The 13714-nt window shown below is 40.6% G+C and overlaps 1 protein-coding gene across 10 annotated transcripts in view; it reads right to left on the bottom strand.

Annotated features, from left to right (window-relative positions):
- The window catches only part of UGGT2 (UDP-glucose glycoprotein glucosyltransferase 2), a 246604-nt gene that overhangs the window by 176408 nt on the left and 56482 nt on the right, over nt 1-13714 (bottom strand). For all 10 annotated transcript variants that reach the window (XR_016212759.1, XR_016212760.1, XR_016212758.1 and 7 more), the window contains one exon: nt 11182-11278. Coding sequence is in view for 6 of the 10 variants with exons in the window: in XM_089303495.1 (XP_089159621.1) it covers nt 11182-11278 (97 nt within the window). In the remaining 4 variants the exon portion in view is untranslated. The remainder of the gene's footprint in view (nt 1-11181; nt 11279-13714) is intronic.

Raw genomic sequence — 13714 nt, 5'->3', positions numbered from 1 at the left:
CTGTTAATGTGGTGTGTCACACTGATTGTTTTGCAAACAGTGAACCATCCCTGCATGCCAGGGATAAATCCCACTTGGTCTGGGTGGATGATCTTTCTGATGTGTTGTTGCATTCTATTGGCGAGAATTTTATTGAGGATTTTTGCATCTATGTTCATCAGGGATATTGGTCTGTAATTCTCTTTCAGTGCTGCATCTTTTTCCGGCTTAGGAATTAAGGTGATGCTGGCTTCATAGAAAGAATTTGGGAGGATTCCCTCTTCTTCGATTGTTCTGAATAGTTTGAGAAGAATTGGAGTTAGTTCTTCTTTAAATGTCTGGTAGAATTCAGCAGTGAATCCATCTGGTCCTGGGCTTTTCTTTGTTGGGAGGGCCTTTATTACTGTTTCAATTTCTGTCTCAGTTATGGGTCTGTTTAGGTTTTCGATGTCTTCCTGGTTCAATTTAGGTAGGCTGCATGTGTCCAGGAATCTATCCATTTCTGATAGGTTTCCCTGTTTGCTGGCATACAAGTCCTTGTAGTAATTTCTGATGATTCTTTTTATTTCTGTGGTGTCTGTTGTTACATTTCCTTTTTCATCTCTGATTTTATTGATTTGGGTCTTTTCTCTTCTTTTTTTAGTTAGTTGGGCCAATGGGGTGTCAATTTTGTTTATTTTTTCAAAAAACCAGCTCCTCGTTTGGCTGATTTTTTGTCATGTTTTTCTTGATTCAATCCTGTTGATTTCTTCTCTGATTTTAATTATTTCTCTTCTACTAGATTTGGGTCTGGTTTGCTGTAGGTTTTCTAGATCCTTGAGGTGAATAGAAAGCTCATCTATTTGGTGCCTTTCCAATTTCTTGATGTAGGCACCTATTGATATAAACTTTCCTCTTAACACTGCTTTTGCTGTATCCCACAAGTTTTGGTATGTTGTGCTGTTATCCTCATTTACTTCCAGAAAGTTTTTGATTTCTCTTTTGATTTCTTCTATGACCCATTGTTCATTCAGGAGCATGTTGTTCAATCTCCATGTGTTTGCGTATGCTCTAGGGATTCCTGAGTTGTTCATTTCCAACTTCATTCCTTTATGGTCTGAGAAGCTGCATGCTATGATTCTAATTCTTTTGAATTTGCTGAGACTTGCTTTATGGCCTAGTATGTGGTCAATCCTAGAGAAGGTTCCATGTACTGCTGACAAGAATGTATAATCTTTAGCTGTAGGATTGAAAGTTCTGTAGATATCTGTTAGATCCATTTGGGCTATAGTGTCGTTTAAATCTACTGTATCCTTGTTGATCTTCTGTCCTATTGATCTGTCTATTTCTGAGAGTGGAGTATTGAAGTCCCCCAGTACTATTGTATTGGGGTCTAAGTCTCCCTTTAAGTCCGTTAACAAATCTTTTAGATAAACTGGTGCCCTGTAGTTAGGTGCATATACATTGATAATTGTTATATCTTCCTGTTGAATTGATCCCTTAATCATTATGTAGTGTCCCTCTTTGTCTCTCTTAACGGTTTTTGTGGTAAAGTTTATGGTGTCTGAAATTAAGATGGCTACGCCTGCTCTTTTTTCATTTCTGTTGGCATGGTAGATCTTTTTCCAGCCTTTCACTTTCAGTCTGTATGGATCTTTGTTGGAAAGATGTGTTTCTTGTAAGCAGCAAATAGATGGGTTTTGTTCCTTAACCCAATCAGCCAAACAGTGTCTTTTAACTGGACAGTTCAGGCCATTCACGTTCAATGTGACTAATGATAAGTGGTAACTTAGTTCTAATATATGCTTTGAATTCCCTGTGATCTTTTGCTGTGAGGTTTCCTTCCTTGGTTTCCTTCCTTTACCTTCTTTCATATTGATGACCGTGTTTCTTTGTTTCTGTGTGTAACACATCTTTAAGCATCTTTTGCAGGGCTGGACGAGTGGCAACAAATTCTTTCAATTTCTGTTTGCTATGAAAAGTCTTTATTTCACCTTCATTCATAAATGATAGCTTTGCAGGATATAATATTCTGGGCTGGCAGTTGTTCTCTCTTAGTACCTGGGCTATATCTCGCCATTCCCTCCTAGCTTGTAGAGTTTCTGATGAGAAGTCAGCTGTGAGTCTGATTGGAGATCCTCTGAGAGTAATCTGACGTTTCTCTCTTGCACATTTTAGGATCTTTTCTTTATGTTTCACTGTGGAGAGTTTAATTACAACGTGTCGTGGTGAGGATCTCTTTTGGTCGTGTTTATTAGGGGTTCTGTGAGCTTCCTGTACTAGGATGTCTCTGTCCTTCTCCAAACCTGGGAAATTTTCTGCTAATATCTCACTAAAAAGGCCTTCTAATCCTTTCTCCCTCTCCATGCCTTCAGGAACTCCTAGAACCCAAATGTTGGGTTTTTTAATAGTATCCTGAAGATTCCCGACAATATGTTTTAGATTTCTAATTTCCTCGTCTTTTCTTTGGTCTGACTGTATCCTTTCCTGTTCTCTGTCTTCTAAGTCCGATATTCTCTCTTCTGCTTCTCCCATTCTGTTTGTAAGGCTCTCTATTGTGTTTTTCATTTGATCTATTGAATTCTTCACTTCAGTCACTATCCCAGTTTCCTGTTGTACTAGTTGTTTCGTTTCATTTTGAATCCTCCTTAATATTTCATTTTCACGAGAGAGATTTTCTATCTTGTCCATTAAGGATTTCTGTAGTTCAAGAATTTGTTTTTGAGAACTTCTTAATGTTCTTATCAATTTTTTGAGATCTGCTTCTTGCATTTCTTCTATGTCATCATCCTCATAATCTTGAATTGGGGTGTCTTTTTCATTTGAGGGCTTCATGGTGACTTCCTTGTTTTTATTACCTTGGTTTTTGCGTTTGTTATTTGTCATATTGGAGATATTTGGTTTCTTCACTGTGGTGCTTTTTCTTGTTATACTATGACTCTAGATTAAGTGGACTATCTGTTTTTGATGGAGCCTTAGGGCTTGAGATGGGTGTGGCCTGAGAGCTCTGTTTGGTGTGCCAAAGGTGACACTCCCAGGTTAGGCGTGGTAAACCTCTCTCTCTCTCTCTCTCTCTCTTTTTTTTTGATTCAAAAGGGAAGTTATTCTGCACAGCTGAACGAAGTTGGAGGTAGTTAGCAGGCAAATGATATACCCACAGGAGCCAGAGATCGGAAGCTCTTTCCCAAGGACCACACAGGGAATCTGTTCGGCCCTCGGAGTGGGCTCAAATTCTCCTTCAGTCTCCCACTGGGTTGCCAAAGTTACGGAATTGTAGCGTCTCTGGAGAGTGCTCACGTGAATTCCGTGAGTTCTCTCCCCCACCGTCTCTTTTTTCACAGTCTCAGTTCAGTAGCACCACAAATTTACTAGGTCCTAATCTCCTGTTAATTCGCCCCACCCAGAGTCAGGTTTTACTGCTAGGCTCAGGGCCGGTGCAGACCTGAGGTCACTCTGCTTATGACGCATGTCCAAGATGGCGCCTGCTCTTTGTCTTGCTCGCCCTTGAGAGGTGAGCGGAGAGAGAGAAACCCATGTCCGTACCAGTCACCTTTTTTTTTTTTTTCCCTCTCTCTCTCTTCCAGTTAGCTTGGTGAAGTCCCCCCCGCCCCGGGGGTCGTTCCCTCTAGTCTCCTCTCTCCGCTTGCCTGCCGGTGTCTCGGGTTATTGAGGTTCGGCTCACCTCGCGTTCCAGCGCTGGTGTGTTGAGTCTGCCGCTGGTGTCCCGAACTGTGGGCTCCCAAGCTCTCCTAAAGATTTTATTTTTTTATTTGAGAGACAGAGAGAGAGGGAAAGACAGAGAGAAAGGTCTTTGATCTGCTGGTTTACTCCCTAAATGGCTACAACTGCCGAAACTGAGCCTCTTCAAAGCCAGGAGCTTCTTCCAGGTCTCCCACACAGGTGCAGGGTCCCAAGCACTTGGGCCATCTTCTACTGCTTTCTCAGGCCATAGCAGAGAGCTGGATTGGAAGAGGAGCAGCCAACACATGAACCAGCATCCATATGAGATGCCGGCACCATAGGTGGAGGCTTAGCTGGCTACACCACAGAAAAGTGAGATATTTGAAGGGTACTTTTGGATTCTAAGAATTGTGGCCTCTGACAGTATTGGGTTGCTCCCATTAGCACTCAAGCAAGTGAACTTCTCCTTCCTTACTCTTCTAGAGCTCTGTATCTCTAAGACTACAAGTAAAAACACCGGTGCTTTGATTAATCCTCCTTTATCTCCTGTCCATTCATTCATACACCAAGAAGACAGATGGAAATGATATTGGCCATACTTGGCAGAAAATAATATACAATTCTAATACACTATATAGAACGTTTTTGAAAGAAGGCACATAGAGAGGCCCTGATTCTAGTGCAACAGATTTAGTTGCCACGTGCAATGCTGGCATCCCATAAGGGAACACCAGTTCAAGTCATGGCTGCTCTGCATCTGATAGAGCTCCCTGCTAATACACCTGGAAAAGCAGTGGATGATGGCCCAAGTACTTGAGATCCAGTCACTCACATGGGAGACCAACATGGGGTCCAGCTTCCTGGCTTCAGCTGGGCTTAGTCTTGGCTATTTTGACTGTTTGGGGAGTGAACAAGTGGAGGGAAGATCTTTCACTCCTTCTCTCATTGTCACTTTGCCTTTCAAATAAATAAAATAAAACTTTAAAAAAAAAAGCCACAAAGGGACAAGAGTACTTCAATATTCATGTGGAATTAAAAGAGCTTCTTTCAGGTCTCCCAGGTGAGTGCAGGGTCCCAAGGACTTGGGCCATCTTCTGCTGCTTTCCCAGGCTATAGCAGAGAGCTGGATCAGAAGTGGAGCAGCCAGGACTCAAACTGAAAGGAGCCAAGAGCCACCATAAAAAAATGGGGCTCCTGAGACAAACCGTTCCAGAGACGGCCTTGGGAAATGGGGAGTAAACCGGTTCACAGAGAAAGCAGTCAGCTACTAACCAGAGATACACAGAACACCTGCCTTGTAGATAAGCCCCTTCCCTACGCTTGCTCAAGGTTAACAAAGAAAGCTGCAAGGCACGTAGCAACCTATTCCTCTCTCCTAGAGACCCCCTCCCCTAATGTATCCCTTTGACCTAGTACTTTTCCACCGACATTACCACTTTTAGACTGCCATACAAGGCCCGCTACTGAAAATTATCCAATGAACTTACGCCAGCCTATAATATGTTAATTTTGTGGTTTTGCCCTTTAAAAGCTGTGTGAGATAGCTGCTCGGGGCTCCTCTCGCTTGCTTGCTGCTTGCAGCAGTAGAGGGCCCATTTGTACAAATGAAATAAAATTACCTCCTGTTCTATTGCATCGTCTGGTCCGGAGTCTGTGTTTCTGGGGTCGTCACAAGAGGACACCGCTTTTGGGGTCCTACAAAACCAGCACCCAAATGGGATATTGGCACTGAAGGCAGCGTCTTTAGCCTCTGCTCCACAGCACTGGCCCCACCGTCTTCATTTATTTCCTAAAATTTTTTTATTTCTCTTTTGATTTCTTCTATGACCCACTCTTTATTCAGAAACATGTTGTTCATTCTCCATGTGCTTGCATATGATGTATAGATTCTTGAGTGATTTTCAGATTCATTTTATTGTGGTCTGAAAAGATGCATGGTATGATTTTGATTTTTTTTGAATTTGCTGAGAATCACTTTATAGCCTAGCATATGGTCAATACTAGAGAAAGTTCCATGACTAGGGAAAAAATGTGTACTCTATGAATTTAGGGTGAAAGGCTCTGTAGAGATCTGCTGAGTCAATTTGGTCTATAGTGTCAATTAACTCTGTTGTTTCCTTGCTGATTTTCTGTCTGGTTGATCTGTCCATTGCTGAATGTGGGGTATCGGAGTCCCGTGTTTCTATTTTATCTAAATTCCTTAATAAATCTTTTAAATAGCCAGGTGCCCTGTAACTAGGCATATATAATAATATAATTCACATCTTCCTGTTGAATTGATCTTTTAATCATTATATAGTGTCCTTGTCTCTTTAACTAGTTTTTGTATTAAAGTCTATTTGTTGATATTAGGATGGCCACACCAGCTTTTTTTGGTTTCTGTTTGCATGGATTATCTTTTTCCATCCTTTCACTTTCAGTCTGCATGCATCTTTGTTGCTAAGGTGTTTCTTGAATGCAACAGATAGATGGGTTTCCTTTTTTAATCCATTCAGCCAGTCTGTGTCTTTTAACTGATGAGCTGAGACCATTTACATTCAGTGTGACTATTGTTAAATATCGTCTTTTCCCTGCCATGTATCCTTAAATAGACTTATTTATGTATTTTGGATTTCATTTTTACTTTTGCTGGGTCATTTTCTACACTGATCTTCTTTTGTAGTGATGTTCCTGTTTCTGTGTTTCTGTGTTCTTGAACATCTGTTGTAGGGCTGGGCGAGAAGTTACAAATTTTTTCAATTTCTATTTGTTGTGGAAGATCCTTATTTCACCTTCATTCATAAATTAGAGTTTTGCAGGGTACAGTATTCTGGGTTAGCAGTTTTTTTCTCTCAGGACTTGGAATATGTCTTGCCATTGTCTCCTTGCCTATGAAGTTTGTGATGAGAAGTCCGTGGTGAGTCTAATTGAGTTTCCTCTGAATGTGATTTGGCGTTTCTCTTGTGCACATTTTAAGATCTGTTCTTAGTGTTTCACTGAACTGAGTTTTGCCACAATGTCTCATAGTGAAGTTCTTTTCTGGTCATGTTTATTGAGAGTTCTGTGTATTTCTTGTACCTGGATCTCTTTCCTTCTCCAGATGATTGAAGTTCTCTGTTATAATTTCATTAAGAAGGACTTCTAATCTGTTTTCTCTTTCCACACCTTCTGGAGTGCCTAGGATTTGTATGTTGGATCATTTGATAGAATCTTGTAAATTTTCAACTGTGATTTTTAATTTTCTAATTTCTTCTCCTTGTATTTGGTCTGACTACATTATTACCAGAAGTTTGTCTTCTAGTTCTGATATTCTTTCTTCTGTTTCATCTATGCTCTTGTTAAGAGATTTCACTGCATTTTTCATTTGGTCTATTAAATCCTTCATTTCCAATATTTAATTCTGGCTTCTCTTTAAAATCTCAATTTCTTGGGAGCACTTTTCATTTAGATTTTGAATTTGTTTCTGATTGCTTTTAAGTAACCTGATTATTAATTTTCTGAATTCCTTTTCTGGCATATCCTCGATTTCTTCTTCTTCAGCCTCCATTATTGAAGATTTGGAATGCTCCATTGTCAAGTTCATAAATTCTTCTTTATTCTTATTCAGCGTTTTTCCTTTGTTCTTTGGTATTTCTGGTTGGTTTCTGGTTGGTTTTATTTTTAAATTGATATCCCTCTGCTATGAGCTGCTATGTGCCCATGTGTTGCAAGTGGAAGCACACAGCTCTGCCTCCTGGAGCTTCGTTTACTTCTGGATCGTGATGAAGGTGGGTACCAGGGCTTTGGTGTGTTAAGCTCTGGCTACTGTGGCTGGGCTCCCTGCTCCCTGGTTCATGAAACAATCTTGGGTTTTTACTGTTTAGGATTACTCCTTGTTGTATAACTTGCATAGTGGGGAAACAATCAGTCTGAAATCTTGTGATCCTTGTTCCTGGGTGGGGCGTGTTGTGAGGTATCTCTCACAATCTATGGATGTGTGAGCAGGAGGCGAATGCAGCAGCACTCTGCTTACAATGGAAAATGTAAACAACCAATATGGCTTTTCCCTGCCAGCTGTACATCCAGTTGGGATCCTGGTGTGTCCAACCTCTCCGCCCACTCCCCTACAATTTCGCTTCCTTCCCGCTTAGAGCCTTGAGGGCTGTTTGCAGAGTTTTTCCACCTGCCACTGTCTGCAGCTCCATGGGCTAGTAACCTCTCACTTGGTTTTCTGTGGGGACATGGGGGGCGCAGAACCTGTCTCCTTGCTCAGTCCCTGCACCGCTCCTTTGTTATACCTTCACCATCTCTCCCCCCTCTCTGCTCCCTGGAGCGTGGACCTGAGCAGTCTCTGTGGACTTCTGGGCTACTCTGTGAGAACTTCTCGCGATTCCATTGCCTGCTTGTATCCCCTCTATTCATTATCTATTTTTCCTTGCGCAATTCGGAATGTCCCACTGCTATATCACCATCTAGCCCCTCTTCCCACAGTTTTTTTCATAATACTGATTTTCCATAAATTCTTTGAAGATCCCCCCATTCCTGTTGCCAGGGACACAGAAAATGAAAATCCAATCTCTGACAGAGATAGGAAAATAGGCAGCCATCTCAAAGGAACTGATTGATACACATGATAAAAGATAAGCATGACTTAGTATAAAACAAATGCAAGGCTGGAGAAGGGAGGCAGGCTACAGGCAGAAGGAAAGCATATGCTAAGAGTGATACTATTAGAGATCATCAAGGCTTTACATGTAGCCCAAGCATAGGGGTGTCCAAGGAACAGAAAATTGTTTTGAATAGTAGTGTTGCAGAGAGAGGAAGAATGTTAAGGTAGAGAAAAATAAAATGTGAAAATCTGTTTACTCTAGTATAGTACCTGAATTATGAGGGAGGTTATATTAAGCCATTAAAAGATTTTCATCAATGGAATTACAAAGTCATATTTTCATTATATGAAGTTCATTTTGAAAGCACTGTCAAGTCTATTTTGGAGGGTGGTGAGAATGAAGACAACTGAAGACAGAAGAACAGGCAGAGGGCCAGTTACAAGTCTGACACATGTACACAGAGAGAAACAAAAATAAATAAACTGAAAGAGTAGCAAAGGGACCTGCATCTTGAATGCAAGGCAAAGATACATTCCAGATATATACCAAAGGTTGGTGACAAAATTTTGTACAAAACATAGATAATATATATAGGTGTCTATGTATGTATGTGTATGTATAAATATAAATATAACCTTACTTTATAAAGAAATCTCTAAGCCCAAGGAGAGCTGTGAAATGCCTTATGTTACTATCATATTTTAAGTTGCTAAATTATAGAGCACTGTAGAGCTACATATATAAGATACACAGAAATATATGAAATCTGCATATTATTTCTCCTATATTTTCAGTGTCTTTCCTGTACTATTACATCAGACATTCATCAGAATTGTTTAATAAGATAGAAAAAACTTTTTGGATATTGTGATTGCCTGGTGAAAATGTTAACAGTCATAATTTTTTTTATAGTTTATTACCTGGTCATATCACTTAATTTTTTATTAATATAAAGAGAACAGAGTTCATATATTTCATAAATGCAATTCCAAGAAGATAACCACATTTTCCTCCATCTCCCAATCCACCTCCCTCCTTTTAATTTTTGTTAAAACATAATTTCAACCCACTGTACAACCACACACTTAATGCATCACTAGCCATAATAATCAACAAGTAAAAACCAGGAACACCATCATTCCACACGAGTATAAACAAGGTCTAAAAACAATCAAATCATAACAAAATGTATTTAAACTCCACTAATACAGACGTTTACTTGCAGTACATTCATTAGAAGCAGCCAGAGTTAAGTCTATGATTAAGGCACAGCCTCCATGACCACATACTGAATAGCAAAATAAAGCTGAGCAGAAGTCACACTGAGTGTATACGAAAGAATGAAATACAAACTCTTCATCAGGGCCAGCATTGTGGCTTAGCCCCCACCTGCAATGCCAGCATTCCACATGAGTGCTGGTTAATGTCCCAGATGCTCCACTTCTGATTCAAATCCCTGCTAATGGCCTGAGAAAATCAGCAGAAGATGGCCCAAGTGCTTTGGCCCCTGCCACCCTGTGTGAGACCAGGTTGAGTGCCTGGCTCCTGGCTTCCGTATGGCCTAGCACTGGCCATTGTAGCCATCTGGGGAGTGAACCAGAAGATGGAAGATCTCTGTCTCTCCCTCTCTCTCTCTTGAACTCTCTTAAAATCAATAAACCTTGGCCGGCGCCATGGCTCACTAGGCTAATCCTCCGCCTGCGGCGGCAGCACACCGGGTTCTAGTCCCGGTTGGGGTGCCAGTCCTGTCCCGGTTGCTCCTCTTCCAGTCCAGCTCTCTGCTGTGGCCCAGGATTGCAGTAGAGGATGGCCCAAGACTTTGGGCCCTGCACCCGCATGGGAGACCAGGAGAGGCACCTGGCTCCTGGCTTCAGATCAGCGCAGTGCGCCGGCTGCAACATGCCGGCCATAGCAGCCACTTGGGGGGTGAACCAACGGAAAAATGAAGAGCTTTCTCTCTGTCTCTCTCTCTGTCACTAACTCTGCCTGTCAAAATAAATAGATAGATAGATAGATAGATAGATAAAATTAACAAACCTTAAAAAAAAGTCTTTATCAAGAATCAGGCATAAATAAATTTAATAAGCCAGGTAATAAAAGACTTCTATATGAGCTCTCAAAATTTCTTTATTTAGTCTCCAGAATTTCGTCCTCTAGAACTACTATAGATAGATACCAGTTTGACTATCACAAAACTATTGAATCTCCCTCATCTAAATAATTCACAAGACTTTATCCATTCTTAAAAACAATCACCCTAATTTCATTATAAATGAGTTATTTCAGACAAAGTTTCCATTGCTAGTGAACCACAGGTTTGCACAGATACTGATCGTACTCCAGTCTGAGTTCCTAAGCCAATCATTGCTAGCCAGAAGCTGCCTCATCTATTGCCTCTGTGTACCTCCCATATACTTTCCTTTGTTATGTGGTGCTGAAAATGACTGGAAAACTACTTTGTATAAGCAAAATAATATAGTATTTCCTATTCTAAAGAGGTTTTGGGAACACAGTAATGTTGTTCATTTCTTTCAGCTTAAAGTTAAATTCCAAATTAAGTAGGACCATGTCCACCTCATCTCCAGCTTCAGGGAAACACAGTACAAGTACCAATTATCTTGCTTTTTTTTTTTTTTTTTCAAAACAAAAGTATATAAGCCTGCAACTTTTCATTCTACTCAAATACAGAAAATTCACTTCATTTATTTGAAAGGCATAGAAAAAGAGATCTCTCATCTGCTGCTTCACTCTCCAAATACCTCTAACAGAAAGGACCAGGGCCAGGCTAAAGCCAGGAGCTGAATCTGGGCCTCCTGGGAGGGTACTAGGAACACAATTACTTGAGCCATCCCTGCTGCCTGCTAAGGTGCACATTAGCAGGAAGCTAGAATCGGAAGTGCAACTGGGACCTGAACTCCAACATGAGACACATGTGTCGATGGTAACGTCAAATGCCCATCCCTAGAAAACTTACCTTTAACTTGGGTATCGTCCAATGCTTTATACTCTGTACTCTTAATCGCTAGCTCCACACCATAGCCAGATAAGTACATTTTCCGCGAGTTTGGTTTCTGTTCAAATGGTTATTTTAAAAAAAGAGAAAATGTTTAGTCAAACACCTCATTTCAAATCCAATATGTGTGTATATTATGAAATTATGGTAAATAACCGTAAATAATATCAAAATTTTTAATCATTATGAAATCTTATTTGTGGGACATTTATATTCTTTCTACATAGACTATCAAGAGATCAGAGATTGGTTGACCACCACTACTTCCTATGAACTTTTTCATGAACTGTACTGCTTCAGTTTTTTATAATTAAAAAAACCTGTTTTATTTCTGTTATATCATCACAATTTTCCCATATCTCTCATAGTTAATTAAGAGAATCAAGTCTCAGAAAATCTGCTCTGTTTCTGGCGACCTCTACAAGATTTGCTATACCAGCATATGCTATTTATTCACTGTTATTTAAAGAGTTCCTAGCACAGAGGCATTAAAATATTTTTGGAATTAATGTAATAAATATATAAAATAAAAAATTATATACACATGCATGACACATTTTTTATATTTCATTTCATAGATCACCCTGCACAGATTTTGTAAATACTACATCCTATTTTGTCAACACATTCAGTATATTTAAGATTATCCCACTCTGGGGCTGGCACTACGGTGCAGTAGGTTAATCCTCCACCTGCTGCGCCAGCATCCCATATAGGTGCTGGTTCTAGTCCCGCTGCTCCTCTTCCAACCCAGCTTTCTGCTATGGCCTGGGAAAGCAGTGGAAGATGGCTCAAGTCCTTGGGCCCCTGCACCTGCGTGGGAGACCTGGAAGAAGCTCCTGGCTCTTGGCTTCGAATCAGCACAGCTCCAGCCATTGTGGCCATTTGGGGAGTGAACCAGCAGAGAGAAGCCCTTTCTCACTGTCTCTAACTCTACCTCTCAAATAAATAAATCAAATCTTAAAAAAAAAAAAAAAAAAAAAAGATTATCCCACTTCCAAACAGCAGGAACTCACCCAAAATGACATGCTGAGCAACCAAATTTAGGAATGGTAAAGAGCACTGGGGAAAAAACTTAGATGATATTACTGGATACATTCCTGGATAGCCTTGGTGGCCTAGCTCTTCACAAAATTTCACTCATTCACTTTTTTTTCCCACCACAGCATCAGCCCCTGTGCTTTTTGTTTTCAAAGATTTATTTTTTTTTATTTAAAAGTCAGAGATACACAGAGAGAGAAAGAGAGGCAGACACACAGAGAGAGAGAGAGGTCTTCCATCCACTGGTTCACTCCCCAACTGGCCACAAAAACTGGAGCCGTACTGATCTGGAGCCAGGAGCCAGGAGCTTTTTCTGGGTCTCCCATGTGGGTGCAGGGGCCCAAAGACTTGGGCCATCTTCCACTGCTTTCCCAGGCCATATCAGGAGAGCTGGATCAAAATTGGAGCAGCCAGGACTTGAACCAGCAGCACCCATGTGGGATGCCGACACTGAAGGCAGTGGCTTTACCCACTATTCTACAACCCTGGACCCTCTCATGCACTTCTGACTTAGAAAAACTGTAAAAATACACTGGTAATGCAACATCTTGACATAAGGAAAAAGTAACTGCAACATCCCAGGCTCTGTTTCTAACCTTTTTTAAACAGAATATATTGCAATGCACTAGCCCACCTTATCAAATGGCCCCTTGGGTTTAAAACCCAGGTTACAGTGTGTGTTCAGTGTCCCTCAGCTGCAGGGCATATGAAGCACACTCAGTTAAGACACCATCTGTCTTGAGAAGTTTTCCTGAGTCTCAGGGGAATGTTTTACCATGGCCTGCATCAATGTATCATCCTAGGCCTGTATCAACTCCTGTTGCCTATCTGAGTAATAAAGTTGCCTTGCTTAACTTGCTGTGTTCATATACTGTTTCAGCAAACTTATGGAGAGGATTGATACTGAAACATGTTATTGACAAGATATTTAGAGTACTCTGCAGGAACTGATGCCAGTACATGGTGAACCTACTACCAAAGTATGGAAAACAAAGTTAAGATACACATACTTAAATGAATTATTAATCTCCCACCCCCAGTACTGAGCCCTATTAATGCCCAACTCATGGGGTATATCGAAGATCATTAAGATAATGGTCATAAATGTAAAACTCCTTCCTGCATCCATATCCTTTTGTAATCTGACCTTGCCATTTCCCAAAAAGAAAGAAATTCAGTGCACATTTCCATTAATTTGCATCTGGATGGTGTTGTGACTCACTTTGCCTAAAACAATGTGGCAGAATGATCTGCATGAGATCTTTGGATTAAGGCTTGATAGTGATTACAATTTCCACTATTTCTTTTGGAGGTTCTTTTTTTTTTTTTTTTTTTTTTTTTTTTTGACAGGCAGAGTGGACAGTGAGAGAGAGAGACAGAGAGAAAGGTCTTCCTTTGCCGTTGGTTCACCCTCCAATGGTCGCCGTGTATTGCCTTTCATTTTTCAATATGT

This window comes from Oryctolagus cuniculus, chromosome 9, assembly GCF_051225735.1.
Source record: "Oryctolagus cuniculus isolate XC-2025 breed Fujian yellow rabbit chromosome 9, ASM5122573v1, whole genome shotgun sequence".
Classification (NCBI taxonomy): Eukaryota; Metazoa; Chordata; class Mammalia; order Lagomorpha; family Leporidae; genus Oryctolagus; species Oryctolagus cuniculus.
This window is presented reverse-complemented; position numbering and strand designations above follow the sequence as displayed.